We start from the raw sequence: 27,005 nt of genomic DNA on the forward strand, positions 1-27,005 counted from the left end.
ATTTTTATCAAATATTCCAGCAAATTTTATCTACGACAACCAAATCGAATACTTTACTAAAAGAGAGCGCAACACACACACACACACACACACACACACACACACACACACACACACACACACACACACACACACACACACACACACACACACACACACACACGCGCGCGCACGCAGATAGAAATTGTGTGTGTGTGTGTGTGTGTGTGTGTGTGTGTGTGTGTGTGTGTGTGTGTGTGTGTGTGTGTGTGTGTGTGTGTGTGTGTGTGGTTCGTATCCCTTTCCTCTGGCTCCCATGTTGTTTAAACCATGCTGAGAGAATAGCGGCGGTCATCAACATGCTTTTATTGAACTGTCTGCTGCAAATGAGACCGCCGGGGACTCCAGTCAATCACACAGCACGAGCACGCCGAGCCCATTATGCTCCGTTCGGTTCCACCAGCAGGGGGGGCTGTTCCGCGGAACATGGGAAATGTTCAAACATCAACCCCTTATTTGCAATGGTTTCATGGATTTTTATTGTATGCATACGAAATTTCGAAAAGGCATCAGGAAACATTTTGTTAATTTGATTTTGGTCGAACATGGGGGCTTTGGCTTTTCGTTGCAAGCAGTCTGACAGTCATCATGATTACCTTTACCTTCCTACTCGCACAATGATACACGACGAAGAAACCCTGATATTTATTTATAGATGTAGGCTAATAGAGACCAACAGAACGCGCCCTATTTAATACCAAGGCGACCAGCTAAATGGTTGCACTGGGACATTATCCAATATATTTCCTTTGAACAAATCCACATTCCAATGGACTTTAAAACGTCACAAAGGGCGTCTCACACAACCGCTGCGCCCTCCCCCACAAAACCACGAGGGCCCTGTTGACAGAATCACCGCCCCGACAACCAACCGACACTTTCCACTGTCCCGCATTAAACACCGTCATAACGTCGTTTTACAGGGGTGCGAGCGTATTAAAACCGAACGTCTAATTCAACCCCTTTTCTATTTTTCTCGACGCACAAAGAACAAACGGAAAATCTGTAATTCTGTGTCACGTTCCCCTTTTTTCCTCCAGCGCCCCGGACGAGCGTAAGTCACGCCCCTTCTTGATTTGTCAACAAAGGGGCTTGACGAGCCTTTACGAAGAACCGCCCTGTATTCCGAAAAAAGTGGGGGTTTGTCTATAGGCTACAGGGACAGCGGCTCATATGGTACGTTGACTTCCTCCGTGGATAAAGCTATCATGGCGGAGCGCACACAGTCGCCCCCAGCCAAAAGGCTCTGCTGTCGACCGGGCCACAGCGCGACATGTAGACAAGGCCATCGGGCCGGAGGAGGAATGCCATGCGGCGGCTCGGTGACTTGCGGGTCGAGCAAAACCCACAGCCCAGAATCTCTCTTGGACATCGCGGCGAGAAAAGTGGCCGAAAAGTGGCCCTTTCAGCGGGTCGAGGAACGCTTCGAACGGATCCCAGAACCGGTTCAGAGGCGGATCGTGTTCTGGTCTTTCCCACGGAGCGAACGGGAGATTTGTATGTACTCGTCGTTTAAAACCGGGGGAGACGAGGTCGGATCTAGCGGGGAGAACAACGATGAAACGCGACTCCCCTTCCGACGAGGCGTCGCATTGCTGGAGAGTGGCTGCGTGGACAATGTGCTGCAAGTCGGTGAGTGATGCCACCACCACCACCAACCAGTCACACGAGTAAAACCAACCACATCGGTCCTAGTAAGACAAGACGAATCGCACAAACATCGCTTTGGGCTTCATCGAGGCCCTCGAAAATGAATAGCTCCGAAGAAATGTAAGGTAGACAACAGACCTAGGGAGCTGGCCGGGGCTTTAAACCGTGGGCATACACCCCGGCTGTGCGCTGTTGATGCAGGCGTCGAAACCCAATGCGTAATCGGAACGCTGCGCTCTGCCGTTAAAGAAACATAATAGACCCACTGCTCAGCTCACGTGTCAGGGCATTTATTTTGAGATAGTATGGATGCGTTCCCGTGGTTATGTCCATTTATATATTATTTTATGCAACGCCAAGAAGGACATTTTTCTATTGTATTTTTTTTTGCTGGAAATAAAGTACTGGGGCCCTAAACAAGACAGGCAGACACAACATGAGAACTCTAATGACCCCGATACACAACAAATGATTACGTACAGGCTATATCACATGGCTGTATTATGACGTGCTCTTGTTATATCATGTTTATTATTATGCATGTGGGGTTATTATCGATTTGCTAACAATGCTGCTCACGCGAAAAGTTTGGTTTATTTTGCGATCAAGTTAGTCATTACTTGATGGAAACGAGGTTAGGCTACACACACAAAAATAGAACAATGGAAAAAATATCTGGTTTAGGTCGTTGGAACAGAACCATCACCCCGCGTGTGTTGGTGATCATCCAGACATTGGTGGTGGTGGATGTATATCCGATATGCTGCTCCATATTAACCCCACTGTTATTAATGTAAATATCGATCTACAGAGGGAGTACTGGACTAGGTTTGAATATAAAACTGCTGAGGTAGAACTAGTAGGATTTTTAGGTTTTTAACCACTGGAAAGAGACATTGTGTGTGTTTAATTACATGAAGCAAAGTTCCCAGATCATTATGCTATTCTAACATAATGTAATTGGACATGAAACAAATCTTGGATTACTGGACACGAATGTCAGCCTTCCAAACGCATGGCAAGAAAAAATAGCATTAATGTAGATATCGATTTCTATTTATTTGTTTTTAAGACGCACCACATTTATTTTTTATATACTGTCCTTTGCGCAAAAGCGGAAATAAGAGTTGAAAGTGTTGGGGGGACCTTGATTGGCCACCATACGACCCTCACTATTTCCAGCGGTGTTGCACCAAGTCCTTATGACGGAAACCCAAGCTCAGCTAATGTGTCGAGGGAGGAGTCAACGCTCCATCCATCACATCCGTGCACTTCTCTGGTCCCATGTGGTCTGTCGGTGATCTGGACCCAGAGTGTCTGTCGGCAGTAATTTACTTACTGCGGTTTATATTTTTGTATTTGAATTACAATCTTGAAACATTCTCTGCCTGGCTCGGTAGCAATACAATGGTTCGGTTTTCCATGTGTTGACAAAGAAAAGCATTCTTACTCAATCGTTCACATGGATCCCAGACATTTTAAAGTCAAACGAAATTTGGTAGGTTGTTAGGAATAATCCTTTCAACGCTTTGTTTGTGTAAAAAAAAAAAATCAGACAATGGATCCCAACGGTTTTAATAATGGGACTTTCATCTGTTATTTATTCTTGCTGAAGTGAAAATCCTGACACTGGTAATAGTTTAACACTGTAGAGAGGATGGAAGGGTTGTAAATCCCACTGATCCATTAATGGTAATCATTTATCCAGTTGACATTATCATTCTATGCAAATTTAAAGGCAGGGAGCTCAATAAATTTGCACTCGGAAGCAACAGTCAACAGCACATTTCCCTAGCCTTTGTTTATCTGATTGTGTTTCTCCAATTGGGGCTTTTGCTGTTTATAACGTCTGTACAGGGTTCAAAGTCGTTTGGAAATTAAGTTTTGGCATTGGTGAAAGAGCACTTTTAGCACCAAGGTCACAGTTTGGGTCTAACATATTTAAATGTCACTTTCAGCAACAAAGAGGATTATTGTCCAGTTGGACCACTCGCATGCTATCTATCAGGAATATATGATGACAAGCTTTGTGTGAGTTTATGGGATTCCCAGTGATGTTATTAACAATGCAGATATTTTTGGCACTAGCTAGTCTTTATTGAAATGATGAATATGGCAGGGAAATCGAATCTGAATAATATAACTGTAGTGATTCTTTCCAGGGACAACGCTAATATGGTGGGTGGGCGAGAGGCAGAAAGTGTGTATTTTTTTCTAAACGCAATCTTCCTCCTTCAGAGAGTATGACATAACAGTTTTGTTTTTTTATCATTCATTTCTTACAAAATCGATGATTTGACATGCCCTGGAATGTAATCTCCCTCTGACACCAAATAGCCGAGTGGCTACCGACAACGAGGGAGACTTCCGACTCTCCTCAAGGGCAACGACATAAGCACGTCCTTATCTCAGGTCTCTGGGATTCCTGCACGTCGGGTATTGAAGGTTTAATAAGTGATTGTGACGTACATGCTTAATTGCCTATCTCCGCCTGTGAGTGCAGTGTTTATTGGTGATGGAAAGGTCCTCCGTTCCATCTTTAGGTCTGCTTTCTCCTCTCTTTTTCTTTCTTATTCTGCATTATTGGTTCATATAGAAACATAGTACTTCACCTTAACTCGTCTACTGGAATAACGTGAATACATGTCAATCAAAAATACAAAATGTGTATTTTAGAATAGCTTGAAAGAAGAATCTGATGTATATCTACGTATGTTTGTTTATTACCCTGATACTGTGATTGACACTCCCATTGACTGTATGAGTTATAGAGCTGGGGCTCGGACCATGTGTGATGGTCCACTATTTAAATTATATCAGATTAGTTCATCCAAAACAAAAATTCAAATTAGCTGCAAGCCCGGTCGGGCAGTCGACGATGGGTTTCCTGAAAACCTCCCTGCTATTTGTACATGCAGGACGTGCCCAGGCCAGGTATGTCTCAATGGCTCGGCGTTTTTGACTTGTGTCCCACCAGCTTGGCTCAGCATGGCTCCCTGTCACCATAAAGAGGAATCTCGACCGGCCTCTTCAACCTCTTTCAAGCATTTTTGATACCCCCATGTGACCAGAAAACGGTTCAACACAGCCCGGCACTGTGCCTATCATGCCTACCTTTCCAAACCCCCAAATATCTACTTACTGTCTCCTCAGTCAGGGACCCATGGTCATGTTTTGGCAATACATATGCAAACTGAAGTACTGCTTATGGTAAAGTGACTGCATTTATATGGTCAATAAAACGATTTTTTGTTTTTTGTAAAAAGCCGTAATATCCCCCCAAAAAAATAAATGCTTTTGCCGGTGTCCCAAAAACAATTTGTGACAGTCTTCTCTGAGCTCCGTCTGGGCGGCCATTGAGGTCTGTGTCCGAGAGAGGGTTCTATTATATATTTTCGGAAACTAATAGTATACCACCGCTGTGTGGCATTTGTCATATACTACGTCGCTCAGTTTAGCGCTCATACTCAGCAATGTGTACTAGCTTGGACAAAGTTGGCGGTGTGCGTAACCATGGGGATGTCACGTCCCCTTCCCCTCCTTCGTAGAACTCTGAACTCAAACCGATTCTTAATTATATGTCATAGTGTTCGCATTTCCGCTGAAACAAGGGGCTTGCTTTGACTGTAAGCGGATGCAGTTGAAGCCAAAAACGTTAGCTTGTTGGTGACAAATGGACAATGAGTGCATAGAGTTTAAAGTTTAAAGCTCCCTATCTAATGGAACTAACACTTCTCAGATGTTCCTGTTGTTACTGGTTTGGGCTTGGAGTTCTGCCCAGGTATTTTCCAGAACGTTCTCCATTGGCATTCCATTCAACGTAGCTGAATGTCTGAAATGTTTTTCCACATCAACCCAAACAGCTTATCCAAATCACTGTTTCCCATCCATGTGCAAACTGTGCATGGACGTCACACACACACACACACACACACACACACACACACACACACACACACACACACACACACACACACACACACACACACACACGGTACAGAGGGCTCTGGCCAAGGCTAGTTCTCAGTAATAATTCAACAGTCAAACAACAACATATGGTTGTTCATATTTGATTTAACTATCTCCTTGAACACTCACACACACACACCCACGCACGCGCGAGTGGTGGATCCAGCTCGTGATCCCTACCTACCGAGGGGAGCACTGTTGCATAGTGTAGCCCTCACACCCTGCAGGGTCTTCTGGTTCAGGGCTATTCTTCGTGGGGCTTTCAAGGAGTCAACAAAGCAAGTCAAAGCATGCCAAACGCCTGGCATCATGGGAACACATGGCCTCAGAGGATTGGCCCCTGATGAGCTGTGGCCGCCCTTCACACCGCCTTTGAAAGGATCTCTTCAGATCACTCAGGGCCTCAGCACACAAGTGTGTGTTTGGCTCTTTCCTGCCTCTACCGGGGTCAAGGAGGCCACGCTGATAGGGACAGATAACCAAAAGTGGAAGAGAATGTCGTGAAATCACAGATAATGCGGAATACCTTTTTTGTTATTATTAATTAACATTGGATAGAGTTCGGCGGTGGAGCCTGTGGGGGTCAAGCCTTGTTCGGGTCTCCAAACCGAGCGGTACTGGGTTCGATACCACGATCTCTGCCACCTATATGCAGGCAGGCCTTCTTAGGCAAGATGCCACCCTGCCTCCTTATTAATATCAGTCATCGGGATTCATCATTCTTCTGAATTCAGTCATCTGAGTCGCTTTGAATCAAAGCATCTGTCAATTGACTAAAGTCCAAAATGCAATAGAGCAGTAGAGCAGAGAAACCTAATGGAGGGCTCGAGATACTTTAACGCGGGGCAGCCGACTCCACCACTGCCCAAACCACCACTCCGGCTCCAGCTGTGCGTTAATCCAAAGTGGCTCAGGAGCAATGCTTGTGTTATTAATGGGGTTTTAAAGGTGTCATCCATCAACAGGCAGTTACCCATAACTCAGCCGGGACAGGAGGGGGGTCTTAATGATGACCCCCCCCCGCCCCCATGCTACTGTTATCCTCCACGGTGATCCCCTCCTACCAGGTCTCCCTTCCATCCACTCCCTCTCTCCTTTTGTCCTCCTTCTCCTCCTCCTCCATCATCTCCTCTCACCCAGTAACCTTTGACCTGCCACTCACAACTTGTTTTAAAGTTAGTTTTATAAAGAACAAACGGCGGTGCAAATCTTTGCTGGGCTGCGTGACGTGAAATCCTTGAGCAGGAAGCCTAGCCCCCCCCACCGGCTCTTGAAAGACATGTAGAGGAATTCACTGAACATTCGCTTGAATGCGCATGCGCTTAATGACTAAATGGTGGGATACTGAGTCGGTGGTTTACATCTCTCTGCGTGTCACCATGTGAACCAGGTTTCCGGATCTCATTTGAACCAGAATACCAACTCTGGTGACTATTTTTTTTTTTTTGGTCTATTTTTCTCAAAGTAGGTAGCGTTGTCTTTAAACGTGCGTGTGCGTGTGTGTGATCTTTTCACTGGCAATGGACTTGCGGACAACTCCTCTTCTCGTCCCCCCCTCCCTTCCCATGCAGTCAGCAATCCTGTAATCAGCCACTTCCTGCTTCCTGTTTAACCTCTCCCTCCTCTAGGATCTCTTCTGTTTTTAAACGTTTTCTTCCCCATTCTCTCATTCTTCTCCTCCCCCTCCTAATGATCTCTCCCTTCCTCTATCTCCACGTTCAGTTCAGCATGGCTCACAGAAATGCCATTGTTTGAATGCATGTTTCAACAGTTTGTGTGCAGTTGTAAACATGGTTGCAGGATGTGGCGTTGTCCCACACACAAACGCTTGAGAAATTCGAGAATTATTAATTAAAGTGAATACAAAGGAAATTAATCCACAAACAGCTAGGGGTTAGGGATGTTGTTCAGAGATGCAAACTCCCCAGAAACATTACTTTATTTTGGTTCACTGTGTCACGTTTGTCCACATTTCGGTCCATTCCGCTAACTAGGTGACCAGAATTTAGGAGGCAAATGTTGTATTGATTTAGCTTGGGGAACACAGGCACTTTTGTCCGCGTGTGTACTATGTTTGAGACGGAATATGAACGTGTTCATGACCTCCCTCATTGAACATTCCATTCTTATAAAGTGTGTGTGTGTGTGAGAGTCTTCAATTTATTATCGCTTTGTCATTGGACATCTAATGATGCTTCAGATTTGATAAGCAAGATGGCGAACATGATGACAATCCCTTCCCCATCGCAACAAAGAGTGGTTTGTTGAAAGAAAAAAGGAGGTGAGAAAGATTAGCATTGCAGGAAACGGTTCAGAAGATGGGAGAGAGACAGGACGGAGGAGGGGTAGAGAGAGGTGGAAGAGAGCGATAGAGAGAAGGGATGTGAAACCTAGCAACACAGCCCTTTTCCACGGCCGTTCCTGCCGGGCCAATTGCTAAACACGGGGACCGGTTCCTCAGTAGTTTTGTTGAGCAAGCCAACGCTCTCTGGTTCACCCAGATAGAGTGGAGATAAAGAGGTTATGTTGTTCTGGTTGGATGTGGAGCCACGATACGGCGTGACCTACATCCTGTGGCCCCTCCCCTTGCTTCTCTTTTGTTTTTTTATAGCGGGGGGTGCCGTTGTGACATCACGACAGACGGTTGGTATTACTCAGACGACTGGGATTTCTTGACTAATCAGCGAGAGCACGCGCGAAGAGACGAACCCACACTCGCACTCAAGTACACACAAACGTGTTCACCACCGGGTGTTTTGAGTCACCACTCCCACGTGTGGTGGACATTTTTAAGATGCTCTCGCTCTCTCCCTGTCGACATCGAGCTTTAACCCGGTTCATGTGTCATGTTCTGCTCCACCGGACAGACAGATACTGGGTCCGGAACAGCCAGTTTATCCTCCATCATGTCCAATCTTGTTCTGAAATGTAGGCCCGGTACCGCGGACGAGTTGAACACGTTCAGTTCGCTCGCACACGCACGCACACAGGATAGAGGTTGTTCTTTGTTCAACGGCAATCCGTTTGTGACTTATCCTTGAAAAGAGCGATACGACGGCAATGAGTATGGTACTTCCGTACGCACACGTGTTTGTTTTAAAGCATAATAAAGGAACCTGTCTGTCTAGTCATGGCTTTACCCGGATCATACCTTTGGTATTATCAATAGAAAGCAAACGACATGTTTTGTTAGTCAGCGGTGACATGTGCTGTGGAACACGTTGTTCTTTTTATTGCGTTGTTTATTCACAAATGTTCAATTTAATTTATTTTGCCATAAATTCAAGGAATACCCCTGCTGTTACAACATAGCAGAAGTAGACTGTGTACTGTGTATTTCAGTGGTACCACATGGGAAAGTTGCGCACACACACACACACACATTTCCATGTCGTTTCCAGGCTGTTTGTGTAGTCTGGTGAACACCTGTTAGTAGTTCAGAGGCCATGGGTCAGAGGTGTTTCCAGACCAGCAGAAACTTGCCCCATTCGCCCGTTAACTCTGCACAACAGGTGTTTGTGTAGGCGTTGTGTGGGTTAAGTGTGTATTTGTACAAATGCACAAATACACACCAAACCACAGAACACATTGCACCCTGTTATGTTCTCATACAATGTTTGTTTTTTTGACAAAACAAAGGCCAGAAAACGTAGCTCAAATATGATCAGTCAAGAAAATGGATAAAAGCGTTTGATAAAAGGCTGTGATTATGCAATGTACAAACTGGGACAAGAACGCTTGTTGGCATGAGCTGTCAGGTCTTTGAAGGGCTATCCAACAGGGCTATGAATCTGAGTACATGGGCACAGCGGGCCCACAGTGTGGGTCTGAGATGGATTCTAGGTGGTTGGATGGTTATAGAGTTATAGAGCGGGCTTTAGAGTTATGTGTCATAGAATCAGGTTAGGGTAAGGTAAATTCTTATAATATTAAAATATTAAAATATTCTTAAAACAATTGATTTTAGAATGAAGGCTTATGGTTTATATCCCCTAAGGATTATTATAGTTTATAGTTGTCTGTTAGTTACAGCATTAAGGGTAATAATTGTATAGCCATCATCAACTTAAGGCAAATTATTTATAGCATTATCAAAAATAGTTTATGACCCATAAGGCTTATTATAGTTTATAATTGTCTGTTTGATACAGCATTAAGGCTAATACGTTTATATCCTTAATCATCCTCAGGCTAATTGTTTATTGCATTATAGTGTATGACCCCAAGGCTTATTCGTTATAGCATTGTGGCTAATATTGTGGCTGTATAACTGTCTTTTGGTTATGGCTAATAAGTTCTTGCATTATGGCGAATGGGTTATAGTGATTATGGCTGGTTATGGCTAATAAGTTCACAGTAAGGCTAGATGCGCTGCGGTTGAGTCGTCGAAGGAGTTAACTTTCGTTGCCGTGGGTGACACTCAGTATTATGCAAGCTGTGAGATGGAGAGAGCGAGACGAGGAAGTGCGTTACAGAATGCTGAGCTCAGGGGTTTGGCTCGCTGCCAAGCATAGAGACACACACACACACACACACACTCACACTCACACTCACACTCACACACGGCGCTCAGCTGAGGGCATTCCAAGCCTGCTTCTCCCAACACGCCCCTCCTTTGTTTTGGAAGACCCGGCCTATTCTCCTCCCTATTCTCTCCATCAGGGGTCTCTATTCCCCACTCTCGTTCTGATTTTCTCTGTCTCTTTCTCTGCCTCTGTCTCACATTTGCACTATTTTCTGTCTCCTTTTTTTCTCAGTTTCTGGTTTCTTTGTCACTCCATGTCCATGCCTCTTTCTTTCTGTCTTTCTGTCTTTCTGTCTTTCTTTCTTTCTGTCTTTCTTTCTATCCGTCCCGCTCTCTTGCTCTCTCGCCCACCCTCGCTCCGCCTCTCTCTGCGCCCTCTGTGTCTCGTCATCGGGTCAGCTGTGGTTCAGGCGTGTGTGTGGGGAGGGACTCTGTGAGGGAGTAATACGCTGATGCTGTTTGTGGAACAGCGACCGGAAGCTAGCGGGCTAGGGTAATCTAATGCATACTATGTATACTGTTTCATCACTCTGCTGAACAGGAAAATAGGAGGGCTATATATTATACACATTTAAAAAATGAAACCCCACCTCTTTGAAAGTCACAGAGACTGTTTGACAGTGGTGTTAGTAATTGGTAGTAATACAGTTGTGTGGTTGTTTGATAGTAAAACAGAATGTTAACAGTAGAGGAGGATATTTGACAGTAGAGTATATTTAGCAGTATTGCAGAATATCTTACAAAGTAGGAGAGCATATAACGCAGTAGAGTATGTTTCACAGTGGTACCGTATATTTGTCAGTAGAGTATGTTTCGCAGTAGTACCGTATATTTGTCAGTAGAGTATGTTTCGCAGTAGTACCGTATGTTTGTCAGTAGAGTATGTTTCGCAGTAGTACCGTATATTTGTCAGTAGAGTATGTTTCGCAGTAGTACCGTATGTTTGTCAGTAGAGTATGTTTCGCAGTAGTACCGTATGTTTGTCAGTAGAGTATGTTTCGCAGTAGTACCGTACAGTATGTTTGACACACATATGATCACAGTAGCCCAGTATATCTGACCACTATAGAGCCTGTCTGACACCCCTCCTCTCTCCCCCCCCCCCACCCCCCAGGCTTCCATCTCAGCGGGACGGTGCGAGAGCCCGCCGCCCCTGCATCGGCGTCCGACCCGGCGGCGGCCCCGGCGACGGGGACGACGGCAGTGGCGGAGCCCCCGCAGCCCTGCGGCGTGAGCGTGAGCTTCGACCGCTGCAAGATCACGGCGGTGACGTGCACGTGCGGCAACAAGGACATCTTCTACTGCGCCCACGTGGTGGCGCTGGCGCTGTACCGCGTGCGCAAGCCCGAGCAGGTGAAGCTGCGGCTGCCCATCTCGGAGACCCTGTTCCAGATGAACCGGGACCAGCTGCAGAAGTTCGTGCAGTACCTGATCACGGTGCACCACACCGAGGTGCTGCCCACCGCCCAGAAGCTGGCCGACGAGATCCTGTCGCTGGACTCGGAGATCAACCAGGTGCACGGTGAGTGAATGAATGATTTTATTATTTGACGTTTTTGATGTATAATAACAGCACTCAAGGTCATACATTGAAATGCATAAATAGTTAGATAAATAAAAACCGAAGGCTTATTTCCGTTGTGGTCCCTGTACGGGGACAAGAATGAAGTGGGTGGGGGGGACTAGGAGCAGCTGGTGGGGGGGGGGGGGGGGGGGGGGCTTTAAAGGAGGGCCTGGGATGGCGATGTAAAAGATGTGATTGTGCTTGTTTAGATGTTTCACGACATGTGATTGTGCAAGCATTGGGCCGCCGAGAATTTGTGACCTGCCCAAAATCTCAGCAGAGCGAAACGTGCGTGTGTGTCGATGAGTCAGGAAAGCAGGGTGGGGCCACGTGATTTATTTAGATTCGGATTTCCCTGTCTTTTGAGGTGCGTTGCGTGTTTATTCTTTCTAGTCGTGGTGACGTGTGGCTTCCGGACAGGTTTGAGTGACACAACCTGCTCTCTACGGGATTGCCTTCTAGTTCCAACATGCGTCTAGTCATCAATTAACGACTGTGGCTGCATTTGCATGATTGCACATTCCCCCCTGCCATTGTGCCGGTGTTTTAAAGTGACAAATGAGTGGCTTGTGGCGGAATGCAGAATGCATGTGCTTGCGGTCGTGCTTGACAGATACCTGGAGTTAGAGTTAAAGGTGGGGCAGAATCCCTTTTTATTCCTGCAGTCCCCCATCCAGACGGGGTGAGCGTGTGTGTACAAGAGACATGGGAGTGTAATTTCTATTGGAATGCATATACCGAAGACGATCATAAGGCACAATGTCACCCAGCCCAAAGATATTAGCATGGTGGCTCACTGTGTGTGTGTGTGTGTGTGTGTGTGTGTGTGTGTGTGTGTGTGTGTGTGTGTGTGTGTAGGAGCCCCGGACCCCACAGCAGGGGCCAGTGTGGACGATGAGAACTGCTGGCACCTGGACGAGGAGCAGGTCCAGGAGCAGGTGAAGCTCTTCCTGTCCCAGGGAGGGTACCACGGCTCTGGGAAGCAGCTCAACCTGCTCTTCAGCAAGGTAAGCATTCTCCAGACATGCTGGTAGCCTGGCCCGGTCACACAGCAGCCACACCGTCCTGTAGCCGATGCTAACAGTATGCAGGAGAGGTATGAAATAACCATACTGATCACTGTAGCCATGGGAATGCTTTGACAATTATTGCCTCAGAATTACTCGTTCAACTGCACAGTCATCCATTCACTCATACATTTGTCCATGCAACCATTCATTCAATATTCCTCCATTCACACAAATGTCATACACCCACAGCCGTATCAAAATTCACTATTACATCTGTACGTCAGTTATCATATCGTGGTAACGTAGCTCATAAGCGTACCTGTTTCTTGTTAATGTCCCTGTGTCTTCAACATAGCTGTGTCTTTACCTGTGCCCCTGTACCTATGCCCCAGGTGAGGGAGATGCTGAAGATGAGGGACTCCAACGGAGCGCGGATGTTGACTCTGATCACCGGTCAGTTCCTGGGCGACCCACGGCTGGCGCTATGGAAACAGCAGGGGACCACCATGACGGACAAATACAGGCAGCTCTGGGACGAACTAGGTAAACACACAGGAGCAATGCTGTAAAAACATACCATAACATGGGCTGAACTAGGTTATTACACGGGGGTTGCTAAGTAAAACAGACTATAACACGGGGCAAACTAGGTTAATGCACATGAGGAACGCTGTAGAACATACCAGAATATGGGCAGAACTAGGTTAAAACATATGATGTACTCTGTAGAACATACCATAACATGGGCTGAACTAGGTTAAAACATAGGATGTACTCTGTAGATGTAGAACATACCATAACATGGGCTGAACTAGGTTAATGCACAGGAGGTACTCTGTAAAACATACCATAACATGGCGTGACTTGGCGACACATACATGAGGTGAACTATGTAAAATATACAAATACTTAGGGTGAAGTAGGTCATATATACAAATAGATGGTGAATACACAGGATAAGCTATGTGAAGTATACAAATGCATGGGGCGAAAGAGGTATAATACATACAATGAATGGCATGAAGGTTAGGTTAGGTTAAATGTACGCCGATACATTAGGGACAATACACACATATGCATGGCGGGGGACTACGTTAAACGTACACTGATACATGGGTTTGAACTATATCAAATTCAAAACAACCGCTTTACTTGCTGGCTTACATACAGAGATGCGGCACAAAGTGTGTGTGTGTGTGTGTGTGTGTGTGTGTGTGTGTGTGTGTGTGTGTGTGTGTGTGTGTGTGTGTGTGTGTGTGTGTGTGTGTGTGTGTGTGTGTGTGTGTGTGTGTGTGTGTGTGTGTGTGCTTCTGCAATACACCCTTAATACCAACACATCTTGGTGCACATTTGTGTAACAATAACAGGCGTGTGCGCCTCACGTGTCCTAAAGATCCAAAGCCACGCCAACACTTAACCAAGCAGCTCTTCTGAGTGGACAGGTACAGCAGGTTTATGTTTGACCTCATTCATGCAAAATGATATCCAGGATGTCACACAGCAGGATCAAGATTTTCATAATAACATAATGGAGCTCTGGTCCATCACAGCCAGGTCAACAGACATTCACCCTATAGGGACTTCAGAATTAAATAAAGGACAGCCTAAGGATGGGAACAGTAGCCATGGCGATGGGCTCGAGCTCCAGCATGTGTTTTCTAGAAACTAGGACAGATAAAGGATCCGTTCTAAAGAGCTTTCAAGGGTATCTTCTTTTCCTGTGAGTTGTGTGTTTCTTTGATATGTGTTGAGTTTAGTTCTCACTTGAACACTTAAGCACCTTCACACTAAAGGCCACTCTCTCTCCCATGAGTGGAGCTGTTTTTCCCAGTAACCATACCATCAGCTTTACTGTCTGGCACCAAACGTCAACATCATTACGCAAATGTTAGGAGCTTCGTTCGGGTACCTAGATTATCACGAGCTGTCAGTGACGTAGAAATGGCGTTCCGGTTGAGTGACAGCGTGTCAACACGGGCCGTTAGTTGTCAACAGAGAGCAAGTGTTGCCGGAGAAACAGGAACAGGCGACTCCAACCCAAATTAACCCCCATGGGCTCAGCTTAGTTTAGCACCGTTATGCTACAATGGGCTTAGCTCAGCACTGTGTATCCTGCAATGGGAGGGTGCACGTAAACATCTGCCATTTTAACATTCGGTATTTGAAAAGCGCACAGTGCGTACAGTACTCTACGTCTCCTGTCTAAAAACGTGCGGTCTTAACTGTCAACACGACAAAACAATGTATTTTGTACTACAGTTAACTAATGTGTGTGTGTGTGTGTGTGCTAGTACGTGTGCGCCTGTGTAGATGTGTGTGTGTGTGTGTGTCCGTGTGTAGACACGGACACACACTCGTCCAGCTCGTCGTCCTAAATGAGGGAAACCTCAACGATGCCCTACAAGTGTATATAAAGGTTTGCAATGTAAGTAAGCGCGTGTGTGCGTCCCCCCAGGCGCGCTGTGGATGTGCATCGTGCTGAACCCCCACTGCAAGCGGGAGCAGAAGGGCTCCTGGCTGCAGCAGCTGCGCCGCTGGAACAGCGTGGACGCCTGTCCCTTGGAGGACGGTAACCATGGCAGCGAGCTGACCCACCTGACCAACGCACGACCTCAAGGCCCGCACGGCCACCCAGGTGAGATGTCCCGGCCAATCGGAAAGAAGGACCCCCCCCCCCCCCCCCCCCCCCCCACTGTCTCTTATCATGAGACTCCTAGGACTCCCGTTCCCACTCGTAGCCGGTGTGACCTTCAAGTAGCACCCCCTCTCTCTCCCCCGCCCTGAGATCCAGCCTCTCCACTGTGATGTCACAGCTCCCTGGTGTAATCCCTCACCCAGGCCTCTCTCGGCTCCATGGTAGTTTATTATTGTCTTAGCTCTTCTCATGCACCTTTTTCGGGCTAATACTGATAATGTTGAGTGCAAACACATACCTGTAGTACACACACACACACAGGCACACATACACTCATGCGTGCACACGCACAATGTGGGTATGTTTGTTAATTCATTTTATATTTTTCCTGTCTTATTCTTTTTTTTTTGATTTGAATATAAGTATTTAGTTGCTTTTTTCTCAATCATTGATTTGGCCAGGATCGACTTGGGTTATTCCGCGCATTTGATAGACAAAAAGGCTTTGACTCTCTCTCTCTCTCTCTCTCTCTCTCTCTCTCTCTCTCTCTCTCTCTCTCTCTCTCTCTCTCTCTCTCTCTCTCTCTCTCTCTCTCTCTCTCTCTCTCTCTCTCTCTCTCTCTCTCTCTCTCTCTCTCTCTCTCTCTCTCTCTCTCTCTCTCTCTCTCTCTCTCTCTCTCTCTCTCTCTCTCTCTCTCTCTCTCTCTCTCTCTCTCGCGCGCACGGCTGTGTAACGTGCGCTCCTGCCCCCCTGTCAGACGCCCTGGCGCGGCCCCACCGGACGGTGTTCACACGGGCCATCGAGGCCTGTGATCTCCACTGGCAGGACCCCCACCTGCAGCACATCATCGCCCAGGACCCCGTCACCACCTGCTGTTACCACGACAACCGCCACAGCGCCCTGTTCGACCCCCGCGGCCGGCCCCTGTGGCACGGTAAAAAAATACGCTAATTAGTGTTACTCTGATATATATGCACATATTCCACAGGGTTATATTACAATATGTAATATTACAATATTACATATTGTAAATAATTGAATGTATAATAACTATGTTTATAGATAATCATGTTTATATACAATTCTATTGAATACATTAAATGAATAACCATTAATGTTATTCTACACATTCAAATAATGATTTATGCGGTATCAATACGTGACACATGCATAAATATAATGTAACAAACAATGTATTTAATAAGTAATAATGTATCGGGCTCACGGCCGGAACATCCCTAAGACTCCTGTTAAGTACCACTAGTAAAGTGCTCTTTCATAACGTGCGTATTTGGAAACGGGCGATTGTTGGGCCTCCACTATTGCTGCTTGCAATAATGCTGCCTCATCCAAACGACTCACACTGTCCGGATGAACAGTTGTTGAGAAAATCTAAGCAGACACAGATAAACATACATACAGATACTTCTTACATTTTAGTTGGATAGCGCTCAGCCTTAGTAGCAGACGTGAGGAACTGACTGCTGTCATTACTTACAGGCTAGCTAAAATTGGAACCAGGCTAGTTAGCGACAACGGACCTAACTAGCCTGGGCTAGTTAGCTATTTTGAAACGGGCTATTTCCTGGGAGCAAAAGCAGTGTTTGCTAAAGTAACCACGCTGTTTCTTGATTTTTTTTTTTAGCTTATTGAAACCAATTAGCCAGCAATGTAACATCTCCGTTCTCTTCCGTCCTCTGTAGTTGCATGTACTGTTGCAAACAACGTAGAGCAAGCCGTACCCAGCATGCAGTTCGGCGGTGAAAAGGTTTTAGGAGTCTGCTCTCAATGCACTACAGTGTTTACTTCTGAAGTAGCAACACACTACGGATAAATGTCTCCCATAGATGTGAAGATCTCACTATGAAGCGGCACTTCCTTGGGTCCTCAGCAATACATCGCGAAGTGGAATCATAGCACGGACATACAGAGACTCCTCTCATTTTACTTGGATCTGGTTATTTATTTTTTTAATCCAAAGCGATTTGCAGTTTATTCCGATTCATGGCATGGAGGAGCATGAAGGGGGTTAGGGCATGTCGAGGCCACACATGATGGGCTGTGCCGACAGGGTAAAGAACCTCAGACCTTTTTGACAGGCGGTCAAATACCCCACCCACATTATAGTTCCGGATCCTAATATGCAAACATCTGGCTGAGATCAAGTGATTTATATATTGATATGTGGATTACGGTGTGTAAGATAAATGTTTCATCGTGGTCCCCACAGAGCATGTTCCCACTGCCTGCGCCCGAGTGGATGCTCTGAGGTCACATGGTTACCCCAAGGAAGCGCTGCGATTGGCCATCGCTATCGTCAACACCCTGCAGAGGCAACAACAGAAGCAGCTGGAGTTATTCCGGAATCACAAGAAAGGTTTGTTGCTTTGTTTGTTTACTTTCCCTTTATTCTAGTATATCTATATGAAACTTTCAATGTTACCCCTGAAAAAATTCAATATTTTCCTGAGATTGTTTGTATACTTTCGTTTACATTGATATTCAATAGTTTTAAAAATATATATACAGCATATTTTCCATACTACTAATTTTGACTGATTTTGACTTTTGAAAAAAGATAGATCATTAGAACCTGTGGATCAGAATGCAACAAATCTTTCTCCATTTTTACAAGTGGTGTATTTAGAGCTATACGACACGGTATACTTGTGGCCTGATTATTATCCATAAAGGTGTTTCAGGGAGGTGCCATACTGAGCATGTTTATGAAGCCGAGCCATGTATATAAATAAGACGAGGGGCACCTCCTCTTTGTTGTCTAGCAGATCGATCACGATTCTCTTGGCTCCTTCCGACCTCATGTCTTCTGTGTGTGAGGCGGTAGGACCCGACTCCTCATGTTAAGCTGTGTGCGTTTCCACTCACAGACCTGCTGCATAAGGGCGTGACCTCCACCACCAACCCCGAGGGCTGGGTGGGCCACCCCCTGGACCCCATCGGCACCCTGTTCAGCACTCTGATGGGCACGAGTCAAGGGGGCAGCGAGGACTCAGCGGGGGGACGGCTGGACTTCTCAGGTACATGGGGTTCACACACCCTCCCACTGCTAAGGATGAGCACGTAGGCACAAGCACGCACACGCCACGGACACGCAGACTGACACACTGAAAAATTCAAGCGCGCACACACACACACACACACTCTCACACTCACACACGCGCACACACTGAAACACGTGTATACACGCTGAAAGACTCATGCACGGACACACCTGTGTTTACATGTATTGACACACACACACACACATACACATACAGACACACACAGAGAAACCGCTCCTAATATCAAATCAATACGTGCCAATGTGCTGACTTATTTCTAATCAATCAATCCCCCGCCCCCCTCCCCCTCCCTCCCGTACCATTTCCCCCCCCCCCCCCCCCCCCCCCTCCACAGCCAAGAGAGTGAAGCACCCCACGTTCCCCACGCACCGTTACCTTGACGACGGCGAGTCGCTGGTGTGCCTGGCGGTGGAGGCGGCGCTGCTGGGCCTGGGGCAGCAGCGGGCCATGCCCGACGGCCTGTACGCCCAGGAGAAGGTGGGCCGCCACGAGGAGCAGCTGCTGGGTCGCCTGCAGGAGGTGGAGCTGGACGACCGGCTGGTGACGGTGTTCCGCCGGCAGGCCGCGCTGCTGCTGGAGGGTGAGCGGGGGACGGGGAGACGGAGGGCCTGTACACGCACGCACGCACGCACGCACGCACGCACACACAGGCGGTTTCAGCGCGGACGAACGCACAGCCACACACAGATCTACACACGCGCTAACGCAAAGAGACACACACACACGCGCGCGTTAACACACACACACGCGTTAACACACACACACGCGTTAAGTGTGTGTGTGTGTGTGTGTGTGTGTGTGTGTGTGTGTGTGTGTGTGTGTGTGTGTGTGTGTGTGTGTGTGTGTGTGTGTGTGTGTGTGTGTGTGTGTGTGTGTGTGTGTGTGTGTGTGTGTGTGTCTTATCTTATAATTTAGCAGACCCTTTTACCCGACATTGTGTTCCACATATTTATGAACGTATAGGCTTGATTGTGTTCTAAGTGTGTGTGTGTGTGTGTTTGTGTGTTCCAGCCGGTCCCCACAGTGGCCTAGGGGAGATGCTCCACAGAGAAAGTGTCCCCATGCACACCTTCGCCAAGTACCTGTTCACCACTCTGCTACCTCACGATGCTGAACTGGCATACAAGATTGCACTTAGAGCCATGAGGTGAGTCGATCACGGCTGGGAATAAGAACCGCAAAATAATGCTGGTCAATACCCCAGGCGTAGGGCTTGTAGCGACGTCGCATCACAATAATCGCCTCTGTTTTATTTGATTTAAGTTATTGTGGTGGTGGTGATGCTTCTTTGGGTCAGGTTCAGTTATGAATCATGAAAGGATTTTGACATTGTTGTTTGAAACAGCTTTTCTTATGAGAGACGTGGCAAAACAAATTCTTTGTTAGCCTAGGTTGTGGCTCATTAACGTTGATTTAGCATGTACTTAAACTCTTTCGAGTCCTCTACATATGGGGGAGTATAGCTAATAAAAATACCCATGATGCATTCTGATGTACTAGCCCTATTTATTGCTTTTTATAGGAGGTTCCGGACTGTGGGGGTTGGGTGTTGGAGGCCATCAGATTCCTTTGACATTTTGGAATTCTTATTACATAATTGATCAGTGCTGGAAGGCGCCGTTAATACATGTGTGAATATAATTTGATATGGGGTCATGTGGTTTTGGTTTTCTTCCTGCCGGGATGATGGATGATATCACTCTTTATACATGAGATTCATATCATCCAAATTCCCTGACTTCCATCACTATGATTTGATTCACAGCCATTTTTTATAGGAGGAATCAGACATTTTTTTAGGTTAGAGTAATAAATGAAATAAATGGACTCAGACATCCAAACCAAAACCCTCTGGAAGCTTATGAAACCATGGCTGAGGAGTAATAAAATGATTTATGCTTACGTAATCCTATTATTTAAGTATAAATTATCATTGTCATTCAAATATTTTCCTTCATATTTTTATTATTATATAATTTAAAATACATTTTACCAAAGTCACTTACAGTGAATTCCATTTAACCTTGTTAGATCCCAACATGTGTAGCTTTATGTTTCCACCACTGCTTGCATGCATTGGTCTCTGAACTGTCAGTGGCACACGCCACCTTTGACGGGCCTCCTCCATAACCGATCCCAGCTGTCATCTATGAGACGTCCTTTAGTGTGTGTGTGTAGAGATGGCTTGGTTTTACCTGTATTTATTGCTGGCTCAATGCACAGGTGTGCAGCCTTACCCAGCCCCAGAGCCTCATCCGTCTGCCTCGGGCCAGGGGTGACTGCCTCAACCAGACACACACACACACACACACACACACACACACACACACACACACACACACACACACACACACACACACACACACACACACACACACACACACACACACACACACACACACACACACACACACACACACGTAATCTCTTTTATGACCATATAAGAGCGTCCTGTTCCTCTTTTGTTTGTGTGTGTTCAGGCTGCCGGTCCTGGAGCCCTCTAGTGACCTGTCTCGCTCGCACCACATCGTATCCGTGGTAACCAACCGATACCCGCGCTGGTTCACTCTCAGCCACGTCGAGTCCCAGCAATGTGAACTGGCCTCCACAATGCTCACGGCTGCTAAAGGTAACACGCACGCACACGCCGGGGCAAGCACACATAATACCCAGTCACCCATACACACATGCATGCACAAACGCGTTTGACGCAAGGGCACGCACGCAAACACATTACCACTCGCATGCTCACACACTGGATAACACAGAGTCACTTATACACACACGTGCACAAACCCGTTTGACACACGCACACACACGCGCAGAGACTGAATGACAAATACATCATTATGCTTCGGTTTAGCCCGATGGCATCAAACCTCAAACTGTTGACATATTCTTATTTAGAGTTTAGAATATGTAACGCTCCATGACTCCGCTGTACCAACATGCTGCTGTCGGCCCATCAGGGGACGCGTGCAAACTGCAGACGGTGCTGGAGTCCATCCAGAAGAACATCCACTCCTCGTCGCACATCTTCAAGCTGGCCCAGGACGCCTTCAAGATCGCCACGCTCATGGACAGCCTGCCCGACATCACCCTGCTCAAGGTGTCCCTGGAGCTGGGGCTGCAGGTACGCACACGCACACGCACACACACGCGCACACACGGTATTGTAAAATGGTGTCCGCCCCCTGCTGGCCATTAAAGATTTTTTAAGGATTAAACTAATGGAGTTATTCAAGGTAGTATAAATTAAGCTTGTCTTTAAAAGATTGAACGAAAGTCATGCCATTTGTCAAATCTATGCCTGTTAGGCTATTATTAGGGTTAGGGTTATATTAGTCTATTACCGGTATGTTCTTAGTTGAGATGGTAGAGCAAGTTTAGGCCGTAGCTTTTTGTGTGTGTGTGTGTGTGTGTGTGTGTGTGTGTGTGTGTGTGTGTGTGTGTGTGTGTGTGTGTGTGTGTGTGTGTGTGTGTGTGTGTGTGTGTGTGTGTGTGTGTGTGTGTGTGTGTGTGTGTGTGTGTGTGTGAAACTATAATTGCTTTGTGGTTAATAATTTAGTTTAATATGAAGGAGATGAGCACAACCATCACTTCAAACTGTCATTTAATCGTGGAATATTACAAACTTCTTGCCAACCTTTTTGAGCGTGCACATGAGTGCAGCCTATTATCATTAATGCATCATTAATGCATTAACACACACACACACACACACACACACACACACACACACACACACACACACACACACACACACACACACACACACACACACACACACACACACACACACACACACACTTTGAAGACCATAAGGCTGGGGGGGGGGATCCCTCCAGCCCCCACAGCCCCCTTGCTGACCCTGTGTCCCCCTCCCTGCGTAGGTGATGAGGATGACCCTGTCCACCCTGAACTGGCGGAGGCGGGAGATGGTGCGCTGGCTGGTCACCTGTGCCACGGAAGTCGGTGAGTCCAGACCTCAGTGAAGACCCCTTTGGGCAAATGGATTAGATTAGATTAGCATTAGATTAGATTAGATGGGTACTCTATCCGTCTCTGGCGGGGTCTCGGTTGCAAAGGCAGCACACGACAAAACTAAAAAGATCAATCTTAAAATAGAAATGAGATCACAGTAGGGCACAAAAAGATATCCCAACAATACATTTGAATTACACTATTAAATGTCGATCATAGTGTATTTTTAAGTACAGTGCGAATGTATAGGTTATTTAGTATCAAAGACAACCAAGTGTAGTTTTTAATTCATCAATCATTCAATTATTCCGGTTAAAACGACACATTTCTAATAATGTCATTTAATTTGATTTTAATAAAGAGATAACACGGGCGGTATCTCCCAAAACCTATGTTTAATAAACACAACCAAATTCTCACAAACCAACACCGTCAAACGCCACTGTACCGCTCAACCCTGATGTCATCCCCCTCTCTGTCCACCAGGGGTCTACGCACTGGACAGCATCATGCAGAACTGGTACACCCTCTTCACCCCCACGGAGGCCACCAGCATCGTGGCCACCACCGTCGTGTCCAACAGCACCGTGCTGCGGCTCCACCTGGACTGCCATCAGCAGGACCACCTGGCCACCTCGGCCCGCACCCTGGCCCTGCAGTGCGCCATGAAGGACCCCCAGAACTGCGCGCTCGCCGCCCTCACCCTCTGCGAGAAGGAGCACATCGCCTTCGAGACGGCGTACCAGATCGTGCTGGACGCGGCGGCGGCCACGGCGGCCACGGGCATGAGCTACACGCAGCTGTTCACCATCGCCCGCTACATGGAGCACCGCGGCTACCCCATGCGCGCCTACAAGCTCGCCACGCTGGCCATGACGCACCTCAACCTCAGCTACAACCAGGACACGCACCCGGCCATCAACGACGTGCTGTGGGCGTGCGCGCTCAGCCACTCGCTGGGCAAGAACGAGCTGGCGGCCGTCATCCCCCTGGTGGTGAAGAGCGTGAAGTGCGCCACGGTGCTGTCGGACATCCTGCGGCGGTGCACCATGACCACGCCGGGCATGGTGGTGTCGGCGCTGCACAGCCGCCGCAACTCGGGCAAGCTGATGTCCCTGGACAAGGCGCCGCTGCGCAAGCTGCTGGACGCCACCATCGGCGCCTACATCAACACCACGCACTCGCGGCTCACGCACATCAGCCCGCGGCACTACGGCGAGTTCATCGAGTTCCTGAGCAAGGCGCGCGAGACGTTCCTGATGGCGCAGGACGGCCACGTCCAGTTCGCCCAGTTCATAGACAACCTCAAGCAGATCTACAAGGGCAAGAAGAAGCTCATGAATCTGGTGAGGGAGCGGTTTGGGTGACGGGCCGACGGGGCTGGTGTACGTCTTCACTTGAATCCCCTCGTCCCCCCCCTCCCCATCTCCTTCCCCACTTGTTTCAGAAGTAGATGGGGATTCCTGCCGTAGAGATCTGCCGTTCAGACAGCCAGAACCGGGTTTCCACCGCGGTGGAGAAGGAGCTTGTGATGCTTGCTCCACAGATGAGCTTAGACCGTCGCAGTCTAAATCATGGTATTAAATCAGGTTTTCCGGAGGCTTTAGAAATACCAGTATTTTGCGTACTTTCAGTCCATCTTAAAAAGGGCCCCTGTTATACCACCAGGTGTCATGTTGTGGAGCCATTATGAGCCATTTTTATCTATCTCAAATCTTTTCCTTTGAGGCGTCACAAATGTGGGATTGTCCTATCAGCTGGAAGGAGTTAATTAGACAGTATGGTAGTTGGGAGAGCTGTCCGTCGTGCATATGAGCCGACACTCCCACTTAGTGATGTCTCGAAGGGGTAGATTTAAAGCACAAACGAAAGACTTGATACAATTCAAAACAGAAGTAAAGACGAAATTGCATTTAATAACTACAGTGGCAACAAACAAACTATAAGCCACACTTGGTATTTATGTTCATGGTCAGTTTACAAACAGAATTGTCATAGCATTGAAGATAAATACAAACTCTTTTGCGTAACACCAAGTGAATTTCCAACTTGCACTTCCATTTCCTCGTGGATTACCTAGAGCCTCAAACTAAACAGAAATGGCTTTAAACCAAGAGGACTCCCTATCTTAAGCAACAATTACCTCTCGTAAGGATTGTGTGTAAGCTTTAGTCCACCTTCTGGCACATAAAGAAGTTTGTAGAAGAAGATCCACAGAAATCATCGTTCCTTTGAATCAATATTCTTAGGTTTTTGTAATACTCAAATACTTGTTTTAGTTTTTTCAGTGTTGCCATTCATACTGCTCACATTTAACAAAGTACAGAAAAACACAAAGATACTGTCGTCGAGTTACTTGTTTGTGAAAAATGTCAAAATACATTCTCAGGGACTACTTTGGAAAATCAAAAAAAAAAAGGTAAGAAGCATTTTATTGTACAGAACACACAGATTATTGCGTCTGAAGATGTAAAAAATGTATACATTTACTAATTTATGACAAAATATTATATGTAATGCAAATACTTGAAGTTTTGGTATTTGTTTTTTCTTTTTTACAAAAACATATCAGAAAGACTTGAACTGTGCGCCGGGTGGTGTATTCTGAGGCCAGGTGACTGTCCAATGGCATTTGCATCGGATCCGTTGACCGTCAGTAACCTAGCAACAGCGTGTGTCAGTTGATTGTCACCGAAGGCAACGGAGGTTATTGACACCTTTTATTGACAAGCTGTGAAGCATCCAAAGGTGGACGACCTGAACAATGTTTTGAGTCGTTGTACTGATGCACTGTGACGACTCTTACGGTGAACAGAAAAACGGGCTAATTGCGAGACGATAAGTCGTCTTATTTTGTTTTGTATTAATACACAGAAAGCATGCGTTCACATAGTGGAGCGCAGGTGGGGACCATAAACCATGGTTTAAAGAGTCTTCTGAGCAACAAGCCCTGGATCAGAGACTTACAGCCGACAGCATTCCCCAGGCGGCCATCTTGGTTCTAAGGAGGACCAAAGATGGCCACTATGTGAATAAGGCCCATAGCGCTCTGTTTTTAAAGGAAAATTCCACTGGTGGGCCATCCTCTATTCGTAGATGTAATATGTCCACCAGTCTACCCGTAATAACTTGGAATGGCACAGCTACTGCTTTCTGCTTCACCCTGGACTACAACAAGTCCACTATTACTACTTCAGTGTCTGCTATGCTAGCTAGCAAGGTGGCTAATGTGTCTGTTGTCGTTTTTTCCAAGCTCTTCCTGAATCAACAGCGATTTACAACTCTACTCTTTACTTTTTTTTTACCCTTATAGTGCAACTACCAGTTTTGTTGTTGATTTGCTTGCCAGACTAAAAGGGGAACCTTAAACATGTATGCCTTTTCTGTTAAACGAGCTAATGTTGCTTGACAGTGGAATTTCTCTTTAAATACAATTTTTACCTTTAAAACTACAGTATAACATGGGTACAGTAAAACTGGTTTCTTGTCCTTTGTCGGCCATTAAAGGAAAACTTGTTTAGGCCCAAGAAATGTATATTTGCCTCCTCTGTAGTGATACAGACTTTGTGCAGGGCAGAAAGTAACTGTTTAGGTCTTGACTGTTCAGCTTTTTATAGCCTACTGTATATGGTCCATGATTTATTTTTATTTTTCATTTGTTTGGCTGCTTTAAAATAACCAAATGACCATTTGTAACTACCAAACCTTGTTCATTTAAAAATAACAAATCAACAAAATTTTTTTACTTCAGTTTCTTTTTTATATTCTGTATTCTGTGCTTTAAAAGCCCTTTGTTTCTCTTTGTTTCTTGTTTTTCTGTGAAAATGATTCAGTGTGACTTTCCCCTGTCCTCACTATAGGTCTGTTACTAGCTCCCTTGTTTATAAAATAACTATGATCATTTTATTTATTATATTGCGTAAAAAGATTGTACCACTGTTTCAACTTGCTGATGAAATGGAATTTTAAGGTTTGATACAGTAATATCAATTTATTTATGTAACTGGATCACTGTTTTATAAACTTGTTAATGATTCATTTTTCTTTTGATTAAAATTTTGAGAGGATACGGTCACTTTGTTTTTCTTTAAAACAAAAGAAACACGTGGTTTATCATTTAGAGGAACTAAAGAGTATATGAATTCAATATATAAATTGAACACACGAGGCCCTTGAGAAAATCCATGCGATTAATTCTTGGATTTGGTTGATTTAATATTATTAGTATCATTCAGAGGACTTAACCCCAAGATCCTTTGACATGTTGTTACATGATGCACAGGATAATCAAAATCACTTTCACCTTTCACCAAGGAATACGTTTTCTATCGGCCATCATCAAATAAAACGTATGGGGTAACACTGTCGTTATACATCAAAAAACATAAGGGGTAGCAGTGTTTTTTATCGGCCGTCATCAAATAAAACATAAGGGGTAACACTGTCGTTTTTTATCAAATAAAACATAAGGGGTAACATTGTCGTTTTTTATCGGCCGTCATCAAAACAAACATAAGTCGTACCACTGTCGTAGTTTATCAAAATT

The 27,005-nt window shown here is 46.0% G+C and overlaps 1 protein-coding gene across 1 annotated transcript; it reads left to right on the forward strand.

Annotated features, from left to right (window-relative positions):
* The first annotated feature begins 895 nt into the window (after positions 1–895).
* zswim6 (zinc finger, SWIM-type containing 6) lies at positions 896–26,526 on the forward strand. The gene is made up of 14 exons (XM_060038501.1): positions 896–1,671; positions 11,298–11,705; positions 12,606–12,754; positions 13,150–13,300; positions 15,213–15,392; positions 16,150–16,326; positions 17,623–17,769; positions 18,281–18,430; positions 18,810–19,055; positions 19,487–19,622; positions 20,956–21,104; positions 21,445–21,608; positions 22,369–22,450; positions 22,946–26,526. Exons 1-14 carry the CDS (start codon positions 1,248–1,250, stop codon positions 23,824–23,826), a joined length of 3,444 nt encoding a protein of 1,147 aa, XP_059894484.1. The 5' UTR covers positions 896–1,247; the 3' UTR covers positions 23,827–26,526.
* Positions 26,527–27,005: the final 479 nt, after the last annotated feature.

This window comes from Gadus macrocephalus, chromosome 19, assembly GCF_031168955.1.
Source record: "Gadus macrocephalus chromosome 19, ASM3116895v1".
Taxonomy (NCBI): domain Eukaryota; kingdom Metazoa; phylum Chordata; class Actinopteri; order Gadiformes; family Gadidae; genus Gadus; species Gadus macrocephalus.

Coding starts and splice junctions, on each gene's coding strand:
- zswim6 (XM_060038501.1), top strand. CDS start 1,248: ATGGCGGAGCGCACACAGTCGCCCCCAGCCAAAAGGCTCTGCTGTCGA. Junction 21,609..22,368: donor CCCTGGAGCTGGGGCTGCAG/GTACGCACACGC, acceptor CTCCCTGCGTAG/GTGATGAGGATGACCCTGTC. Junction 22,451..22,945: donor CACCTGTGCCACGGAAGTCG/GTGAGTCCAGAC, acceptor TCTGTCCACCAG/GGGTCTACGCACTGGACAGC.